The following is a 21674-nucleotide window of genomic DNA, read 5'->3' as shown; positions in this document are numbered from 1 at the left end:
GCCCCTTTCAGATACTGTGAGGTCTCCACGCAGCCTTCTCTCCTCCAGGCTGAGCAGCCCCAACTTTCCCAGCCTGTCTTTGTAGGGGAGGTGCTCCAGTCCTCTTATCAGCTTCGTGGCCCTCCTCTGGACTTGCTGGTGATGCCCTCCTCTGTCAGAGGAGCTGTGTGGGCAGCCATGGATGAGTTTCAGCGCCAGCCAGCCCTGTTCTGGTGTTGCTGTGCATGGGTGCTGGTGTGTGTACGCAGTGATGCAGCTGGTACCTATTGCATCGGGCTGTCCTGCACACCTGCAGTGCACTTGCAGCACAGCTGTATAGCCTGCGGACAGCGCAGGCCTTGGGAACTATGAGCTTGACTTAAGGAAGCCCTTGACTTTGGAAACAAGCCCCAAATTTAGGAAAATTCACCATGATGCCACACAAGACCCTGCTGTGCAGCGTCATGGCAGCTACAAATACTTGCTGTAAATAGCAATGTGTCGTGGTTGGTGTGACTCAAGGTGCAGGGAATGGAAATAAAACCTCGAGCCACTGTCACGGCTGGTGTTCACTGTTGCTTTCTGCTTCTGGCAGAGCCCAGCACTTGAGACATGTCTTACCCTGGTGCTTTTCTGCCATGAGCAGGTGGCTGTATGGTGTGCAGCATAGTATATAGTTACAGCTGTTGCTGAAAATTGTGTTGCTCCATTTTTGGCCCTCAAGGTATTACACTGGCTATTACAGGCAATAAAAATATTTGCATATGGTTGTGATAGGAAAACATGGACTTGGGCCCCTGATATGCAAATATTATGATATATTTTGAAGCCAGGTCTGTTCCTCTCAGGAAGATTTGTGGGTCCCTTCTGCCATGTAGCTGTTGGGGCAGCCCAGAAACTGGGGAGAGTGGGTAGAGAGGAGGAATGTCTTTAGCCCCAAAAACCAGAAGATGTTTCTCTTCTAGCCATAACAAAAGAAAACTGTTTTTTTATCAGCTTTACTAAAAGCTGGATTGTGTGGCATAGAATACAGCTGGAGGACTCCTTTTGTCTTTAAGAGAGCGCTTCTGGGACCTAAAAAGTTAGTGAAATATCTGATTAGTAGTAATATAACACATGAAAATAAAAATTTAATTATTTTATGAAAAACTAACCACAAAACTATATCTGTATCCTAAAGATGTCAATGGATGGATAAAGATGTCAATGCCAAAAAAGATCAGGAAACTTTCTTTTTCTTTATAGATATAGATAGATATATAGATATTACTATTTCATTGTGAGTCCCATGGTGTTTGTAATTTTTTCTTTTAAAATCCCATCTCCAGTCAAATGCTTGTGAAAATTGTACTTTTGTGTTAAAAAGCCCCTCATACAAAAATTCTTTAGCAATCCCCACAACTATATGGAAAAGATTGTCTTAGCAACAACTCCCCTTCAGTTCTCAAAATCTCTCAAGGACCATGGATATTTCATTATCAGCCTTTTGATTGATGACTACATAAAGTGCAGGTAGTTAGGGTGGTTCTAGAAACTGTTGATTTATTAATGAATAAATGATCTTGCAGTCTTATGTTTGAGAACTTCCACTTTAAACTCTGCTAATATCCCAAGTGGACCCTGTAGACTTAGAAACCAGGAAATAAAAAAGCAGGGTTTTTCCTAAATCATAAGATTTTTCAGGGCAATTTAGTAATTTTCCATACCCTATTTCATTAATTCAAATATCAGTAAAGTAATTATCCTTAAAACAAAGTGAGAGAATGAAGGATATAATTTGAGCAGAATCCTTTCAACGTAATGCCTAGTAAGCTCTTTGAAAAATAATTCTGAAGGTGCTCAAAATAACAAAACCAGACAAATTTAATTATAGAGATAGGAACACTGAATACATCTTAAATTATATAAAACTCGGCCTTATAATAGGGGAGTCTAGAAGCTTCAGTTTCTAAAGTTTACAAATCAGATTGTAAAAGCTAACCTGAAAGAAAGCTGTGTGAGTATGCTCACACATAAAAGCAAGATCTGGAGAATGAGAGCATTCTAGAAAACTTGCTGAAGACCCTATTTCCTCAATCTCACTGGGAGACATTCCCTCTGCTGTAACACAGCAGCATAGGAGGACCAAATATGAAAGCAACATCAATGCCATTATTTTTTTGGCCTCTTAATAGTAATAGGTTGACTTCTGTGGGACTAAAAATGCAAAATAAATTGCTACAGTAGCTACAGCATCAATAACTCACAAGGATTAATTCAGAGAGTTGATATAGCATAATTTGAGTTGGTCACAATCATTACCCCCAGTCTGACCAGCAGGTTGAGGGAGGTGACTCCACCCCGCTGCTCTGCTCTCATGAGACCCCACTTGGAGTGTTGTGTCCAGGACTGCAGTCCACAGCACGGAAAAGACATGGATCTGTTGGAGTGGGTCCAGAGGAGGGACATGAAGATGACTGGGGGGCTGGAACACCTCTCCTACAAAGACAGGCTGAGATAATTGGCACTGCTCAGTCTGGAGAAGAGAAAGCTCCAAGGAGAGCTTATTGTAGCCTTTCAGTACTTGAAGAGTACTTACAGGAAAGATGGACAGTGAGTTGTCACGAGGTCTGTTGTGACAGAACAGGGAGCAATCTTTTTAAACTGAAAAAGGGGCAGATTTAGACTGGACAGAAGGAAGGGATTTTTTACAATGATGGTGATGAGTCACTGGAACAGGTTGCCCAGGACAGTCTGAGTGTCCCATCCCCAGAAGTGGTCAGGGCCAGGCTGTATAAGGCTTTGAGCAACTTGATATGGTAGAAGGTATCCCCATCCATGGAAGGGGGATTTGAAGGGGATTGGAACTAGAATATCTTTAAGGTCCCTTCCAACACAAACTATTCTGTGGTTCTATGATTCTGTCTCTGTAACTCATGTAACTGGACACTGTTGTCTTAATTGATGTTTTTTAAATTTCAGTGAATATACAGGCTGAAACATACACTGGATGGAGAAGGAATGTCTAAAGCTATGAGCAGAAACAAGGAGACAAAAAAACAAAGGGGGAGGAGAGAAAAAAAGGATCATCTGAGCAGAAAATCTAGAAGGAAAAAATGAAATGGAGCAATGCTTTTTACATCAACATCCAAAATCTGACTGAAATATAAAAAGATTTTTTTGTGCTATAATCAGAAATCCTAAAATGTATTTGTCCAAAAAAAAAAAAAAAAAAGGAGTAAAAAATATTCCTGACCCCTGGAGGAGAGTGTAATGATGGCATTGTGTTGTGAAGTACTCTCAGATGGCAGGTTACTGTTAAAAATGACTGAACAAGACGGAAAAAGTGCAGTAGGAGGGAATAGATAGATGGGATAAAACCCCAGATACAGAATGAAACCCCAACCTAAACTCATTGTATCAGCTGGTGACAGCTACCTAAAGGGTCTGTTCATTTTTCCTAGGTTACATTTAGCAGCTTGCCATGGTAGTAAAATACTGTTGAATCAAATTGAATTTAATTTCATGTGTATCCCTACATGGAAACCAAGCACACATATTTACCAGATGTGCAGCTGTCCCTATTGTCTCCCCTGAAAGCAAATTTCAGGATACATGCAGAATACCCCCAATGAAAAGTTATGCTAGAAATTATTTGATTTGACAGGAAATTACTGTGTCATTTCCTTTTAAAGGCTGTAGCACACAGAATCCAGTACTTGTAATAGGCTATTTGCACAGAACAGAACAGGGCTTGCTGTATGGTCTTTTTAAAATCTTCTTGGTGATCCATTCTGGTTTGGCAGTTGTAGACATACAATTTTGAATTTAGAGTTTACCTACAACTGGCCTCGTATGTGGTTTGGGTACCAGATGTGGTTTGTCAATAAAGTAATAACATGTTTTTCTTAGAGCAGACAAGGCTTAAATCATGTAGATGAAGTACATACTCAGTTCTCATAGCTGGCTCTGTTGGTGCAAGTGCATTGAAGCCTTTTCAGTCATTTTGGAGTGAGTGGCTCCTATAAAGTGCAAGCAAATGAGTGGGTGTAATATATTTACAAAGAGAGACGTGACACAAGAATTTCTACTACACTAGCAGCCTTGGTTTTACTAAATGTTTCACAAAACATCTGATCTCCTGCAGTGTGTCTTGGGAAATGTAGTCCAGGAAGACTCACACCTGACATAAAGAAACGATCAAAGTTTGAGATAGCCAAATTGCAGCTTCTTGGAGGTATAGCAGTATGTCAGAAGATGCAGTTTAACATTGAATCGATGCATAAAGGAACAAAATATGCATTTGAAAATTCAGTCCCTGTTAATGTTTTGTTCAGGAGAATAAAAACATTGCTGTTCATGTTGTCAGCAAGATGAAAATAGATGTTGGCTTTCCTTGTGAGATAAATTTGAAGCTTTATAACTGTAGCCATCTCTGATGTGTATGTGAAACTGTGATCTCTGCATTTGCTGAGGAATGGAAAGTGATGATGGCATGTCCCTAGTCCTTTGCAGGCAAAGCATAATTTTGGAGAGAATAGGACAATTTGGAAGATTGAGCGACAGTTTATTAAAATCAATGTTACCCTGAGATTAGCTATGATGGTTAGAGCATGCTGTTAATATTTTCAGGGTTGTGATCCCTGTAGAGGCCATTCACTTTAGAGTTGAACTTGGTGATCCTTGTGGGTGCCTTCTAACTCAGAATATTCTGGGATTCTTCAATGGGATTTTAAATTATGCTACTATTTGTGAAGAAAGAATATGCTGAACCCCTTGCAAAGGAAGCTGGTTTTGGTAGGAGATTAAATTGGGCTCCTGGAATTGGGAGATAAGCTGGAAACAAGGCAGTGACATGACAAAGCCTTAGGGAGGTGATCACCTATTTCTCACTGCCACCAAGAGGCCCTTGCTAACTCCTTCTTAGCAGATATGATCTAGTATGACAGAGGAACTTTATTCTCCTATGAGTCCTAGAGAGGGTTAGTGTCATGCCTGTGCTCCAAGTGAACATAACTGAGAAATAGCAGCACAGCAGTCTGCAAAGCTTTTGTGGCAGGCTCTTGGCATAGGCTCAGCCAAAGTTTCTGTGTTTACCTCTATTAGTCTATAAAATAGTGTCTCAGAGGCAATGATGAAACTGACATCAGATGAGTAATTTATGGCAAGACAAGAAATTACATTGTGAGCAACAGAAGACAGTCCCTTTTCTTTCAGGGGTAGAATAAATGACCATTTGATTTTTCTTTCATCTGTCCATAATTTTCTATAGTACTTTCCAGCTTGAGAGATCCCATATGACAAATTCAAGCTAAACTGTCAATTACAACCAGCTTTAGGTTGGTTGGTACATCCATCAGTCAGGCTGTACACATTATATGAATGTCATGAGAGGAAGAGAACTTTATTGTCAGTACTGAAGGCATCCAAGTGCTGTGTCCCATTAACTTAATACAATATACACAGGCAAGTGAGAAAATGCACAGGTCACTTAACACTGGTAAATTACAGTTTTGATAGAGTTTGACTACAGTAGTTTGAGATACTGGGAGACAGATCACCAAATTCTTCTGAACTTCATGAATAATGTAATCATCATACTGTGTTTAAAACATAATTGAGTTTTAATCCTGTGTTTCAGCTGTTCTTCCTGTTCTTATAAACAGCTGAGGAACTTAAACTTTCATTTTATATAAAGAGAGAAAGTTTAAGTAAGGATGCATGCTCACAGAGAATTTTAATATAGTGTTTGGTTCATGTTTTGAGCGCAGAATTGTACTATTAATTACAAAGCTTTGCATAGTTTGCATATTACCCATTGTAGGTATGACAAAATAAGCATGAATTTTATTAGACAGAGCAGACTGTTTCATTTGCATATTTTCTTTTCTTTCATCAACTGTACTATATGTATACTAATATTATATCATATATCACATATATGATATGATATATCATATCATATATCATATCATATCATCTTATATATATTTGCATGCAAAGCTTAGTGTATGGTAGTAAATTCATGGGCATGCCTGGATTAAGGTAGAGACTTGCAAGCATCTCATTTATAGGGAGTCTTCAACTTGCAAATACTCTGATTCCCTGTCTTTCATCATGCATTAGATGTTGGGAAAATCTGGTTGCCCACTTATTCAAAACAGCAGTTCTTTCACTACTGTTGGGCTAATAATGATGCCCTTCATTATTTGGCTGTTCCCTTAGTTCTGTTAGAAAAATAATTGGGGTGGTGGGCAGCATCATTAGTGATCAGAAGTGGGATGTACCTCTTATCTATACTAAAATGAAATTAGGTAGCTAATATCTATAAAAATTAGGAAGCTGAATTTACTCAATATAACAGAATTTGCAAAGTCTGTGTTGTAGTTACCATTGTTTTGAACTGTTTGCTGCTCAGGCATGCTCCAAATTTGATGCAGGAAAAGTTCTGAGTAAAATCCATATAACTGAATATCTAACCTCTTTCTACTATGAATTTACAGTCCAGATATTGTCCATTTCAGTTTCAGAGCAACATACTAAAGGAAAATGATTCCATTTACTCTCTCATTTAATAATAGATGGTAGATGTGCATCTAAGACTGCTGAACATTTTAAAGAAAATTCACACAGAGGCTTTAGATACAGCCTTTTGAAGAAGGGCACTGCTATACAGTAAAGGCCTGAATGAGAGACACAACAAACATGAACTCATGGAATTTCACTGCCAAATGCACAACTGACACAGATTTTGATTTCCAGCCCTCTGATGAGTGTTGGTGCCTGGGCATGCCTGAGAGAACATGCACACAGTCCCTGTGGAAATTGCTAGCCATAAATCTGTTTAAGCCCTGTAAAAAGTGTTTGGACTGCATGAGGAGCTGCAGTTGGAATGAGAGAGGAGCATGGGGGAGAAAAAGTAAAAGTAGCAGGGAAAATGCGTTTTATCTTTGTGCTTCTGTAGAAGAACCAATGTCACTCCCACAAACATTTAAGCAGAGTATTCTTGCTGCTTTAAGAATGGCATCAGAAAAGGCAAGAAAGTCTTTGGCTCATACAGTGCTTATTGCAAGTTTTATATATCTTGTTCAGGGAAAAACTGAGTTAACTGGATCTTCAAAGACGTTCAGGGGACTATTTGAGGTCATTGTATCCTTGTAGTGCATGACCTACAGGACAAATAGAATTTAGTGGGCTTGCCTGAAGGTCCATCATATGTAACATTAGGAAGTGTTTTCTATTACACCAACAGCTTCAATGTAATATCTGATACAGAAGAGTTTTCTTTCTAAAGGAGATTACCAAAGGATTCGCAGGGACTCCCTTTTTCAATCAGCGCCACCATGTTTCTCTGAGATTCTTTTTATATCTATTTCATTTACATCAGTGTAACAAAAATTAGTTGGCAAGGTGAAACTGTAGATCAGTGTTAAAAATTTCTCCTAAGCAAAGTCTGGCTAGTAGTGACTTCAGTGTACAGTAGCAGCATGTTTGTGCTGAATGGTGGTATGAACTCCCCATCTGCAGATGTCAGCTTCCGAACTATCACGCTGGTCAGGACTGAACATATGGTAGAGCAGTGTTTTTCAAAACTTGGTTCTGCTGGCAAGGATTGGCCTCTTCATGCTGTAGACTTTGTTTATGGTTGAGGAAGGGAGGAAGAAGAAAAGGGAAAAAAAAGTGGTATAAATAATCTGACTATCTGCGGCAGTGCTTCCTCACAGAAACACAAGATTTTTGCATCTGGCACTTGTTCTTGCCTAGGTTACTCAGGAGTGAAAAGTGTTGCAGGAGTGAAAAAAGTGATAGAATTGTAACTTAATTAAAGAAAAACTCAAAAAATGTTATTGAAGAGACCCACATAAGCCTGATGAGGTAATTTCATAAAACTTAATCTGTGCGCACACACATGCAAATATTAATAAAACAACAAAAAAAGAATATTCATTATTTACCAATTAATTTAATTTGATGATGCTTTTGAGGGTACCAGTCTTCCCTGAGGTCTGAGGGAGGATGAAAAAACTTCAGTTTTTTTCCTGTATTTTTGGAAGGAAAACTTTTATACCCCTCCAAGAGGAATCTTCCTGAAGAACATGGTTAGATACTTGGCTCATGGCATTGCTGGCTGCGCCAAAAACTTACTGCCAATATCTGACATGATATTTACTACTTTTGTTTCAAACCTGATAGAGAGATTGTGTATCCAATATTTTGCCTGATTTTTCTGGGTACTGTGCTGCTACATCTGAGAACAGACCCTAACCCCTACAGTTTCTACTTTGCTGATGTGTGAATATCATCAGGGCTGGCACAGTGCCGCTGCTGAGACCCCCTGCAGGTTGAAGTCAGTGACCCTGCATTCTGCTTGTGCTGATATGACCCTGAGTCCCCAGTGGCCTCTGTCCCTGGCCAGGTAACATTACCTGTGCAATTACAGAGAGCCCCTTCATAATCTGCTCATTTGTCCTTGCAGAAATCTAGAGGGATCTCCATTAGAGGCTGTTAATTTTTGCTCTAGGAGTGTTTAGTCTAGGAAGTACCTCTTTGCTCCCTGCAACAAGCAGCTTTTTTCCAGTGTGGGAAGTACATTGATAATGTGGTCAGGGAACCAGGCCACATGCAAAACATGGGTGCCCTGGAGACTCCTGTCCCCTTTGCCACTGGAGCTGGGGACAGTTGTCATTGTTCTGCACTTGGCCTTGCAAGTGAGGCTGCTGAGCCAGTGCTTAGGCTGTATCAGTGCCAAAGCTGTGCATGGGTCCTGCAAATGTTTTCTGTGCCTTAAGCTGCCTGTACAGCACCAGTGCAGCTTAAAATCTGATCCCCAGTGTCTTTACTGATGACATCAATGAGGTTACCAATTAATGGCACCTGATGGGCTGTTGTAGCAGTGGTTTTGGTGATGGAGACAGCTGTCCTCTGGGAGCTGTGCTGAGACCATGAACTCATTTTGTATAAGCAAGGGAACAGCTGTTGCAGAAACATTGATGGGAAAGATAAGGTCAAACATTTCATCTCCCTGCCACCCCAAGGCTGTTCCTTGCCATAGGCAGCAGGTGAAAGGAGGAAGCAACTTTAGGGAAAAAAGCCCTTGCTAAAATTGCAGCCAGAGACCTAGGCACAAAAACCCTATATCCCATCAGCAGTCCTATGATTCACCTCTTTCCCTGACTTTTTGAAATATTGTACCAATTAACTAGGATTTTGAAGCATTTTTTAAAATTTAGACCTTTTGTCACTGTACAGGGTTGATCTGTGGTGTGGTATGCTTTTGGCACTTCATTGCAGTATGTAACACTTGGCACTTGCATTTCACATTATGTATTAAAAAAGCTCCCTCTGCCAACACCCTTACATCAGAGGCTTATGAGTATTTGGAATATAATTTAAAAAATATATATTTAATACACATAATTTCACAGGCAGCACTTTGGGGTAATGAGTTCCTTTTATTTAAGCTTCACTTTAGTGTTAGGTTACTTTTGGTGTACAGTAGTTGCATTTCATCAGTCTGAAAAAAGGTGGCATTATAGATCTACATTGCATTCCCCTAGTGCCTGAATACCTGCAATATATAGCACACTTCAAATTATAATTGGGAGATTGTTCATTTTTGGAGCATGACAGGAATGTTAAGAGTTAATGTTTAATTAGTTGCTTGTCCATTTTTTTTTTCTGAGCTGATGACAATACCTGATCTTATAATTTAGGAAAAAGCCCTGAACATACTAAGTAGGCCTGCACTAGGATGCACACCCATTCATTTTAAAATCCCCTAGAGTCAAAAAAATTTGAGGAGAATTAGTTGGTTTATCCTTGTATTCTTATTCAGGAAAAGCAAATCTTTTCATGCTCAGCAGATACAAAGAGCTGTCTATCTTGAGACTAAAGTAAAACTAAGTTTTTGTATATATTATAATTGCTACTAACTTTTGGAAAGAAATTTTAATGGAAATCACTGTACAGTGTGCTGCGCTGTTGGAGTGGGGAGCTGAAGTCTCTTCCCTTTAAAACACTCACCAGGAGTAGCTGACCCTTCCAGATTAGCTGTGAGATTGAAAAGGCAGTTCCCCTGCCAAGCATTTAGCTTGGCATTGCAGTCTTTACTGGAAAAGTCCTGGAGCAACTGTTTACAGCTTGGCAGATATAATTATCAGATGAAATGTATGAAGAGTAGAAAGACATGAAAAAGACAATGTCATTTCAGTATTCATACACTTAGTGGACACTTGTGCTTCAGTGAGTTGTTATCCTTCAATTTTTTACTTAGTCTGATGGTGTGTTTGCAGTTTTTTCAGCAGCTGAAGAAATCTGTACTCAGAAAGATTACCTCCAGCCTCAGAATATCTTTGACACTTTTTTTAGTGCCTTAAGAGAAATATTATAGTTATCTTAATACTTACCTCTATGGTCAGTTTTACTTTCAGTAAAAGAATAAAATGTTACTTTAATGGGATGAATTTTCACACACTTTCATCTTACTTCATGGTGGAACTGAAATGTTGACAGCTTTTTTAGCTTAAAATCTGCAATTTCTTAGAATTCATAGTATTACAGAAAATTCTGGTAGAAGGTCCTTATACCTAGATGAATCCTTTAATGAGTCACAAAGAAGGAATACATGCATTAAAACTTTGGTCATGAATGTGAACTTAAACAAAAAGGCTTCAGTTAGATTTGGCTCTCTGTTTAGTTGCCCTTGATGTCCAAGCTAGGTTTATCAGCTCTCAGTTGCTTAAAACAGCAACTTTGAAGAGGGCAAGTGAAGTGTGCTGGATGTTTCCAGACCTGTCATGAATATTTTCAAAAAAAATCAACTTCAATGTCAAGTCTTAATTCTTTCTAATAGAATACTAACCCATTAGAAAAGAGACAATATCCTTCAGGGATCAGGAAATAATACAATCTGGTTATCAAAAAAAAGAAATAGTTATTGCTTCTCTTTTAAAATATGAGCTGCAGAAAAAAAAACTTATTTGAAACTTCCTAAGATCAGACATTATTTTTGAGACAATTTTTCAAAATTAGGAATTCACAACTAAATTATAGTTAAGTTCATGTTAATAAAAAATAATTCAAGAAATTGCTTTCTTTTAAAATTTGCAGATTTTGTTTTGTTACTGTTACTATAGATTTACCATAATTTTTCAGCTTTGAAATGCAAACTGCCATTCCCCTACAGGTGTTATATGTGCTCTTCCTGTCTCTCTCTGTCCAATTCTAGGTTTGGTACGATTGGAATTGTCACATACATTTCACTCAATATGATTCATATAGTGCCTTTTTCATGTACTAAATACACCGACTCAACAAACTCTTGTAGACAGAATAGAGCATTAATTTGCTTTCTCTGTCAAGAAATAAAAGAAAAAAGGCCAGCTGATATCAGACTGGGTATAACGATGGAAGCATCATCTGTTATTTTAACAGGCCAAGTAGGCAGGAATTTGCTAGAGAGGGAGGCCTGTAGTAGGGCTAATGTGGCAAATAAGATCTGTTTCAGAATAAGTGTTTGTTCAGCTTCTTTCTGATCTTCTGAGTCACACCAGGGCTATGTGTGTCCCTGAGCTAGATAGTTACGTGTCTTTCTCATCAGTTTGGGTAATGTTCATCACAATATGTGTGTGTGAAAAATCCTATCTTGTTGTCTTATTAAGGAAGGTATGTAGGCATTTATATTGGCATTTTAGTTTGGAAAACAAGTATGTCTTTGGAACACAGCTTCTGACCATGCTTGTTGGGCTTTGTTTCACATTGTAATATTTTTTCAGTATATAAACAGATTCCTTTCAGTGAAAAAAAACCTGGCATTTGATAGACATGCACCTACTGGGTTGTGACCAGAATTGTGCCCATTGCAGAGGTCCGTGTTAGAGATATCCCGAAATGCTTAAGGTGTGGCATGAGCTCCTTGGTATCATGCGCTTTGCTCTGCAGGTGTGCTGTTCCTGCGGTGACCTGCTTGCTGATGGAGATCCAGCTCGTGGTGTTTGGTTAGCTTGCAGCTAACCAAACCTCATGAACAGTGAAGTGTGACCCAGCTTCTGACCTGCATTTGTTCAGAAGGATTGTGTAAATGTTTAAACATCAAAGGAAAAAATAATCAGGTGCTGAGGGAAAAAGGGATTCAGACCTCAGTTAAGAAGCAACTCTTAACTGTGAAGAGTGAACTGCAACCAGGGCTCTGCCTGTCCTATGCTCCTCACAGGCTTTCCTGCCATTCCTTCAAGTCTCTGAGTGCAGGCATCTTTTTGAAATTATCTCTTGTTTCCCATGTCCATGCTTGTTTTTGGTAGGAGACTCAAGAGTTGGTACACGCACTCCATGTTTTAGTTCAAATATTTTCTGCACTCTCACTGATGATGGATCTGCCTTTCACAGAATGGGTCAGGTTGGGAGGGACCACTGTGGCCATCTGGTCCAACCTCTGTGCTCAAGTAGGTCATCCTAAAGCACATGGCACTGGGTCGCATCCAGGCAGTTCTTGAGTATCTCCAGTGAGGGAGACTCCACACCCTCTCTGGGCAGTCCGTTCCACTGCATGGCCACCGGACAGTAGTTCTTATATTCAGGTGGAACTTCCTGTGCATCAGTTTCTGCCTTTTGCTATCCATATACACTTCTGAAGAAAGATGAGAAAGAAAAGTTTTTGCCCCTTAATATGGAAAGAGCATTAAATATTTATTGCAGAGACCACTGGCCAGGTTATCATCCTATTCATGCCAAAGGAACCTCTGAAAATACCCTTGAAAATATTTTGTGTATCATGAAATAATCTCTGGGCCCGTTTTACCGTGCTGCAAGGAAAGACAGGTGACAGACCTTCCTTTTACAATTTGGCAAGTTGAGTTTCACAACCATTCCCTGTAATTGATAGACCTTAATTTAATGGAGCTAGTGATCCACACCAGATGATGGCCTTGCCTGAAACAACTCAGTAGGATAAGCCCTTTTGGGTGGGATATTTTAGACTTATATGGCACCCAGCATTCACCCCTTACTGTTTATGGAAAGAGATTTGGCTTTGGTGCTTTCCCATCATCTGGAACAGTTCAAGAGATAAAGGAGAATTAGACTTCTGCTCAGTATTGATTTTGTGTATTGGTTGTTTTGAACTCACCTATCAAGCCAGTCCAGTAAGAGGACTTTTTGTCACCTTCAGCTTCCATAATGAACCAAAACCTTGTGTCTGTTGATTATTTTTTGTCTCTCATCTCAAAAGGTAAATTAATTTGCCATTTACATCACTTGATTCTCTTTGTTTTCATTATCTATGTCTACAATTAGTTTGACTCATTGGTGCCATGTCCTAGCTTGTTTATTTGTTGTATTTTTTTTTTCTAAAGGGAGAGCTTGTCAGCTGGAAATGGTCCTGGTGTATCTGTTTTAATATAACTCTGATTTTTCCTGTCTCCATCTGCTGGTAAAAAATGAGATTTGTTGTTCAAACATGATATAATGAGGAACAGAAACTCTAAATTTCAAATAATAAATAACTCTTTTGCTATTATAGACATTTTCCATTTGGAACTGGATAGAAATGATCAGTTTATTTATTTTAGGCTACTTAATAATAGCTACCAAATACTAATAACTTTTGCTCTTTAGTGGATTTTCACTGTGCTGACAGGAATGAGTCAGATATTCAAATGGATGTACTCATAACCTGGGAGTTCAAATACATGGGCTGATTAAAGTAATTTGTTCATTTCTATGGGAGTAAGAGGCATTATAAAATGCTCATCCCTATTTTTAAATATCAATATATTTTACAGTTATTTTACTGAACAAGCAGATAAAGGAAATAATGTAAAATGGGATTTCCAATTTGTTAATTTGTTTTGAATTATTTCTGCAGACCGATACATAGGGTTCATAAGGTTCATGTTATACATCAACTACCATTGCTTCCTCCTAACACTTTCTATACAAAATTTTCGTATCTTGACCCCTGAGGGAGTAAAACATCTACATAAAATCATGTCAGGAGCTCATTATGCATGAACTAACAATGCGTAGGGCTATGAGCAAAACTTTTTGTTCATTCAGGATACAGTGTCTCAGTCAGCAAAAGACTTGTTTTCTCATCCAGGGGAAATTCAAATTGTGGTACGATTCAGCAGAGGTGTGGAGACATAAAGGAGCTTTAACTCTGTTTCTGTCTGAACTGATTATATGAGAAAAATGTTACATATCATATTTCTGCATTCAAAGCAGTCTTAGATTTATATGTGTTTTATATTATGTAATGAAATATTTAGGTGCATTGTTATTTGCATCTACTCCTAATGTTTTGTAGGTGCTCTGGCTTTGATGCTTTTACAACAGAGGTTTTTATAGACCTGAACATTTTCTATAAAACTACCAACCAAGACTTTCCTTTTATTTTCTATTTCCGTCTATCATGTCTTTATAGGAGTATTTTTCAAACACTGTCAAGATGCTGATAGTTATATTCATTCACAAAGCAAGAGGGTGTTTTATGAGACCTATTTCCTTCTAGAAATTTCAACAGGAGATGGGGCAGCAAGGAATTACAAGCACTTCTGTTTCAGTGGCATTAATTTTAAAGGCTTCTATTAAATTATTTTCTCCTCTGCAAAGTAACTATAAAAAGGACAACCTTTCATTTAATATATATTTTTGCTGCCTTAAGAGTTTTATCTATTTGCTTTGTTGGCAAACTTTCTTCCTTTCTTTACTCTGGCAAGCCCTGTAGATTCAACCTCAGTAAAAGAGACTGCCTGTCTCCCAACCGTCCTGGTTCATAGGGATCCTTAGCACTTCCTGGGAGGTGCACAACTCTGTAAAATTCACTTCTGTTCAGAATTTTATTTTTTGTCTAGATATAAAAAAAAACCCGAGGAAACAACTTTAATCTCAGGGTACAAATGGATTTTGTAGTGCTGAAAATGAATGGAACGGAAACATTTCTTTATTTGTATCCTAAGAACATAGGAAAATCTCTGGATATACATAAAACCAAGAGTAAACAGGAAAAACTGTAATGCAAAGACTAAAATGAAGTAAAATCTCAGTGATAGAGATTGAAACCAATCCAGCAGCTATAAGGATGAATGTAGTTTTTTAGTGTCTGTCACACTGGTGGCCAGAGAGGCATCTGAGAAAACTGGTTTAGGACAGGGCACGACAGTCCTCAGTGATAGCTGAAAGGAGAGGGATGAAATGGCCTGAAAGATTTGAGACTCTATGTCCAATGTTTGAAGTAAAGCATTTAGTGAGGCTTCCATTCCTAAGTAATTTTTGAAAGTAAGGCTTGGACTCTTTCCGTGCTGAATGAAAGTCCTAAAAAATACCTCATGTTTTATAAATATCCTCCTTGCTATTCCAGAGTTGTTACTGCCCATCTCACTTTGAAAGTGGTATTTAAGCTTCCTAGAATTATCAAGAAAAAACTCAATTAATATGCAGTCTACCCAAGACAGGATTTACTCATAGTATCCCTGACAGATTTTTGCCTAACCTGGTCTCAAAATCCTCCTATGATATACATCCCACAGCCTCCCCAGGCAAACTGTTACTGAGCTTAACTATCTCCATCAATAGTAAATTTTTCCAAATATCTGATGTAAATCTCCTGTTCTGTGGTTTAAGCCTGTTACTTGTCCTGTCCCTTGTGGACATTTCATAGCCTTTCAGCCATGGGAATAGCATTACGATGCATTCTCTCATTCAGATTCAGGTTTTTTTTAGCCTTAGTTGAAGCTAAAACCTGTCCCCTTAGGCACTGTGAAAATTTTTACCCAAAGTCTGCTTATAAAGCAGAGCTGCTTTGTTAATGCCTTTATGAAATAGCAATTTCATGATAAAAGTGGAGTATAATGGCATATGGCAGGAAAGCCTGATACAACTGTGTCCACTTCAGAGACTTCATGGTTTAAATGGAGATTTGAGGTTTTATCATTTGCCCAGCTTTTTACCTATTGGGATGTCAGTATGGAATATCAAAAGTGTCAGTAAGTAGCTACCTTATTCAAATTACTCAACTGGTGTATTGCTTCTGCAGCTGAGGCTTACAGCTCTGCCCAGCGTTGCGTGTTGCTGGATGAACTGAGCAGTTCACTCACAGCACCTTGGCACCTTCTACAGCACTGCAGGTGTTCTGAATCAAGGTCTACTTCATTGTCTTAGACAGCACCAAGCAGGATGAAGCCGACTCAGTCATGTCCAGGCTCCACTAGATAAAGTTACAGATGCAGATACTTAATTACACCCCCTGAAGCAGTTTCTACTCTGCTTAAGCCATTTCTTTCCTACCCTTTTTGATTGAAAAGGTTTGGAAAGTTTGTATTCGTTTTCTAGCACTTCAATTAGGAGTCATGACAATTTGTGCAGACTTTACTTCTGCGTATTTTTAGAAGTTCTATCAATGCTTATTGATTTAGTCAGCTACATGGAGAAATACCCTTCCAAGAGCATCCCCAGCTCATACCTGCCAACCATTGGGTGTCTGTGTCTAGGGAGGGAGGTAGTAGGACCATTAGAGAGAGCACTGCACACTATGGCCACCAAATGCAGCATAATGAGTTTCATTTCTGAGTTTCTTCTTTAAATGTATTCATAATGTTTGCATGTGTCAGCTCTGCTGAGGTGGCATCTCAGGTTTTAAATTAATATTGTTGTAATGCATTTCTTTTTAATTAAAAAAGAGAGCTCCCTCGTAGGAAATTTCATAAAATAAAACTAATTAGTAATAAACAGATTAAATCTTTGTCAGTTAATCAACACTATAAACTTCTGAGTATTTGGAGAGCAGTGTGAGATAACACTGTCGTCATAATAAGAGTGTTTGAAATCATCAGGGATCCCACTGTGCTGCTTGGGTGGTGAGAAAATAATGATTGAAGATGGGCCCCCCTACAGCTCTCACATGTGAATTCCCCTAAAGATTAAAGCTGCAAAGATCTGAATTTGATGTTGGCCCTATCTCTAAAGCAGTTTTTTTTAAAGAGTAGGCAATGGTGGTGGATAATACCAAGCAAATTCTTAATGATGCTGAAAGCAAAACCTGTCACAATGCCACAAAGTTTGTGAGCTGGTGGTCAGTGACTGATTGTGGGCTGGGAGCTTTGTAGCTTTCTCAGAGCAACTGTTCCCGGCTGATCTGAGGCTTTAACCTGTGGTGGAGATTGCCCTGCAAATTTCTCATGTTCTTCCACCCTCAAGCCTCAACACAGTCATTTCCATCAGAACTGTGGCAGTCCTCTCATCGCACATGTGCCAGGGTTGTGCCAGGTCCATCTGTCTCCTGGGGATAAAGAATACAGTGGAAGAAACCATGTCGCTTTGGCAGGGACATCCCTGAAGAAAGTTGGCCATACCAGAGCAGGACAGGGCATAGCCTGTTTGGCTGGTAGTGTATCAACACCTCCTGACCCATTGTTACTTGGGATAATGCACATTTAGAAGGTTACGCTCTAAAGACATTGACATTTGCTCCATTGCTACTAGGAGTGGGTCAGAGCTCCTCTGTGTCCCCCTGGGGGGTTCTTTGGAGCCACTGGGATTATTTGGGTTCTTCCTTTGAAATATATGAAGAACTGAGATGGGCTGGAATAAAAATAGGGGGGAGTGAGAAAAATGAATCACATTTGTCCACATACAGCAAACTTAGTGGAGTGGGTTAGCAAGAAGTTATGATCTGGGGAACAGCAAGTGGGACTAATACAGAATTATTATCTTTTATTTTCTCATCTTTGTCTTTATTTGGTCACTGCAGCCATAATTTCATGTGTTTTATCGTAGAAGTGCCTGTGTAAATCAGTTTTGTTGTGGCATGAATTATACGAGAAGTAAAGGTATAAAGTACATTCAGTTTGGAACACTGTTATTGCTTAAAATACACAGTGAATGTTAGGTTATACTGCTGCCTCCAAAGATCTAAATTCAAATACAGTGTTGGAGTACAAATGAATTGGCCATTCTTATTTTATTTTCATATACTGGTGTTGTATTACAAACTGCAGCCTGCTTGATAGATGTCTATTCTGGAAAAACGGGAGTCCCAGTTCCTGCTCCTTCATTAGAACTGAGTCCATAGGCAGCTGTAAAACAAATAAAACCTCATGTGGATGGTTCTGTTAAAAAGGCAGGAGCTGAACTGCACTGGTTAATTTCAGACACATTGGGGACTGTTTATTTTCAGAAGTCTTTAGCTACTGTGACACTATCACTTTTGAAAATCAGATGCTAGGTGTTCTCACTTTTCCACTTCTTCCAACCGGACATCTGTGTGCAAAAGTAGAAAATATTTAAAACATTCCTTTCTTTTCTTCATATTGTACTATGTCTTAATATAGTATGTCTTTGCAATTTTTGCAAGGGCAAATTGTTTATAACAACTTCCTTCATATTCATAATTACAATCAGCTCTTTGAATTAAAACCTTTTATTAAACATCTTTATGAAATACTAGGCACAGATTTACTGGGGAGTGAAGGAATAACAGAGCTGTTGCATCCTTGCTAACAACCACATAATGCATTTTTGTGCCATGTGTTTGGGACAGCTTCTGCCTTTGAATTGTGTTTCTGCATTTGGAGAAAGAAGCACAGATAGTTTTTGTTTTGTTTTTTTAAATACTGGAGTGGAAGATGACTTCCTATCAAGGGGCCAAATGTCCTGGTTTGGCAAAACGGGCTGCTTGCAAGGGTCTGTGTGATCCTTCTGATCACACAGCTTTCCTACAATGCTGTGTCTGTTATTTTTATGGTGGGTGATTTTCAGATATTGGGTCTTTAACTCCCTTCTAAAAAAGGACAATCTGTCTCATGATTATCATTATTTGTCTATTCATCTTGTCTCCCTTACTTTTTCTGTTCTTTATTCTTTCCCCCCTTTTCAGGATGGAGTAGGTGTAGATGAGAAGCTGTCTTTACGGCGGGTGGCCGTCGTAGAAGATTTCTTTGACATTATCTATTCCATGCATGTTGAAACTGGGCCCAATGGAGAACAAATCAGAAAACACGCTGGACAAAAGAGAACCTATAAAGCAGTAAGTACAAAAAACAGCTTATAGTGAACACAAGTCTCTAAAAATGTGAGTTATTTGTGTTTAGTCACATGGCATGAGATTTGTGGGGTTTTTTTCCCAACTAGATTAGTACTGACACCCTCCCTCTCAAATTGATTTCAGAGATCTTTCAGTAGTGCATGAAAACATATTGTTTAGGAATCACATTTGCTATGTAATAAGGGCCACATGCACTGACTTCACTAGACATTCTCTCATTGGTACAAGAAGAGAATTTGCTATTTCTATAATGGTTTCTAATAGCTCTGTATTAATTAATTGCTCTGTATTAATTAATTGCTATTAAATGGACGAAGTGTTAAAGCAGACTTAGAAGGTATTGTCACAACTAAATGGATTGCTGTGTTTCAGCATATAAATGAAGGTGCCATATAGTTTATTGCTGCAGACTAAGTGATACCTAATGGTTTAATGGTATGAAAACTTGTAAATGTCCTAAATTCAAAGGGCTGGAAAACTACTAGGTATAATAATGAAAGTGTTGAGGGGGCACCTCCCATTTCTGCATAAATTAGCTGAGTAAAGAGAAAGTACTATTTAAAAAATTTTAGTTGCATCATAGTCCTAAATAGCTATAAATGGCTTTTGTGATTAGTGACACAAATATAACGCTTTGCCTTCCTATGGAGAACTAATGAAACATTTGCTACACTTTTCCAAGGTGCTTAAAATGCATGGTCTTGCATGGATTTTGGTGACTTACTTTCCATGTGCAGGGCTGTGATAGTGCCAGGCACACTGAGAGGTTGATCCTGAGCCACCTACCCAGCTGTTTCCAGTTGCTGAAACAACACCAGGGGCTCTCCCAGGGTGGTAGGGCAGGGGTGCCCAGCCAGGGCCCATCATATACCCCTGACCGGACTACAGGGCATCCAAGGCACTTCTCCCCCTGGTCCCAGTGGATGAGGCTGTCAGGGAACTGTGGACAGGCCTCTGAGATGACCTATTACCCTGAACACAGTTCTTCATCTTAAAAACAACCTGCAGTTGTGTGAGGTGTTTTTCCTCAGAGGTCACTGGAATATGGGGAAGCTCCAGGTTTCTGATTCAATTTTGGCTGTAAGAAACAGCTGTTTTTCCATTACTATTCCTTTCACCTTCATAGCAATCTTTTCTCTATATCTGTGAATCCCTTCACAGATATTTTATTTATAGGCTATTTCAGATGGTTTGTTGAGGGATAAGCTCTTGGCAAAATTTCTTATAATTTGTTCCCAGAGGTATTGACCTTAAGATAGACATATGAAGACATCTTTCATCTGGGTGTGCTTTTGTAGGGCTTGGAGTGTTATTTCAGGGTGATCTAACGCAAACTCTCTAAATTAATTTTCACCTGGCACCTCAGCCATTTTGATACTTCGTCTTCTCTTTCAGAAAGCATTAGAAAAGTGATATTTTCCATTGACCTTTCTCTTTCTATTTTGTTTTACCTCAGTAGGCTGTTCAAAGGTATAGGTCACAAATGTCTTAGAATAATATGCAGCTATAAGGAATGCTGCCAACTATAAATACAATACTTCAAGTCATCATGCCACATATGTGTGCCAAGTATAATATTTACTACTGTAAGAATCCCATGATTGCAGGCCAGAAAAGACATTTGTTTATTGTGAATAGCATGAAAGACTAGTGCATCTTTGGTGAGAAGAACTATTTGTGCAGATTCAGTAGCCTACACAGTAGTTTCATCTATTGTCCACTTTTATTGCAATTGAGACATGAGCCTGTTGCATTGTTAAGGGTGCCAAAATGTTAGTTTTTGTTAGTCTGCAGTATTTGTGCATTCATTTAATTGTATATTAATTTATCAAGGTCATTGAGTTGTCTTTCCCAGTGACAAGATTCACATATATAATTTTGAAAGGCTTCCATAGATTAAAAAAATGGAAAAAAGACTCCAGAAGAAACAAATTTCAATTCTTGCTCTCTATTCTGACATCAGAATTAGGTTAAGTAAACAGGCATCAAACTCTACCCGACTGTCTGGGGAAACGCATGGTCCTTTACTGGATCTGTCCATGAAAATGCCTTTAGTAAAATTAAGAGCTGTAGTGTCAGTCTGTTCCAGGAAGCCACGCAGTATCTACCTCCTCTGTGGCACTGTAAGGAGGAAAAAGGTAATATCTCAGGTAACTGTCTCCCAAAGCATTTTACTTTAAAAGCTTTATAAATCAAACTGAAGTACTTTGGCGGGGTTTAATTTCATTAAGTGAATCTGGAACAAGATTAATTTAGTCTTGTTTCTTTATTCACGTGTCAGAAGTGAATCATCCCTGAGATCTCTGCATGTATTTATCATGCATAAGTATTCACCAAATGGTTTGAATGAAGAACTTTTGTAGGAGATGTGGTTCACAAACTCTATGCTACAATTGCTATTTGTAATACACCCCTGGCATCTAGTCACATTGCTTCTGTTCTCTCACTGGATAACCAAAACCTTTTAACAGAGAAATTATGGGAAGAAAACACCACAAGTTTGGTACAAAATTCCTGAACTTCTGAAGTTCATAAACACTGTCAAGGATTTTCAGTACCTAAGTATTTCTGAAGAATTAATGGCACAGCCCTTGAGAACTGCAAGATACTGATTTTAAGTACTAATTTGCTTATATGTGTGTGAGTCTCGTTTTCAATAGTAAACCTGCTCCACTCAAAG

At 38.7% G+C, this 21674-nt stretch overlaps 1 protein-coding gene across 4 annotated transcripts in view; it reads left to right on the top strand.

The window, feature by feature from the left end:
* NOL4 (nucleolar protein 4) overlaps window positions 1-21674 on the top strand; it is a 186348-nt gene that overhangs the window by 16351 nt on the left and 148323 nt on the right. For all 4 annotated transcript variants that reach the window (XM_038125541.1, XM_038125548.1, XM_038125532.1 and 1 more), the window contains exon 2: window positions 18827-18976. In XM_038125541.1, the coding sequence (XP_037981469.1) occupies window positions 18827-18976 (150 nt within the window). The remainder of the gene's footprint in view (window positions 1-18826; window positions 18977-21674) is intronic.

This window comes from Motacilla alba, chromosome 2 (genome assembly GCF_015832195.1).
Source record: "Motacilla alba alba isolate MOTALB_02 chromosome 2, Motacilla_alba_V1.0_pri, whole genome shotgun sequence".
Taxonomy (NCBI): Eukaryota; Metazoa; Chordata; class Aves; order Passeriformes; family Motacillidae; genus Motacilla; species Motacilla alba.
This window is presented reverse-complemented; position numbering and strand designations above follow the sequence as displayed.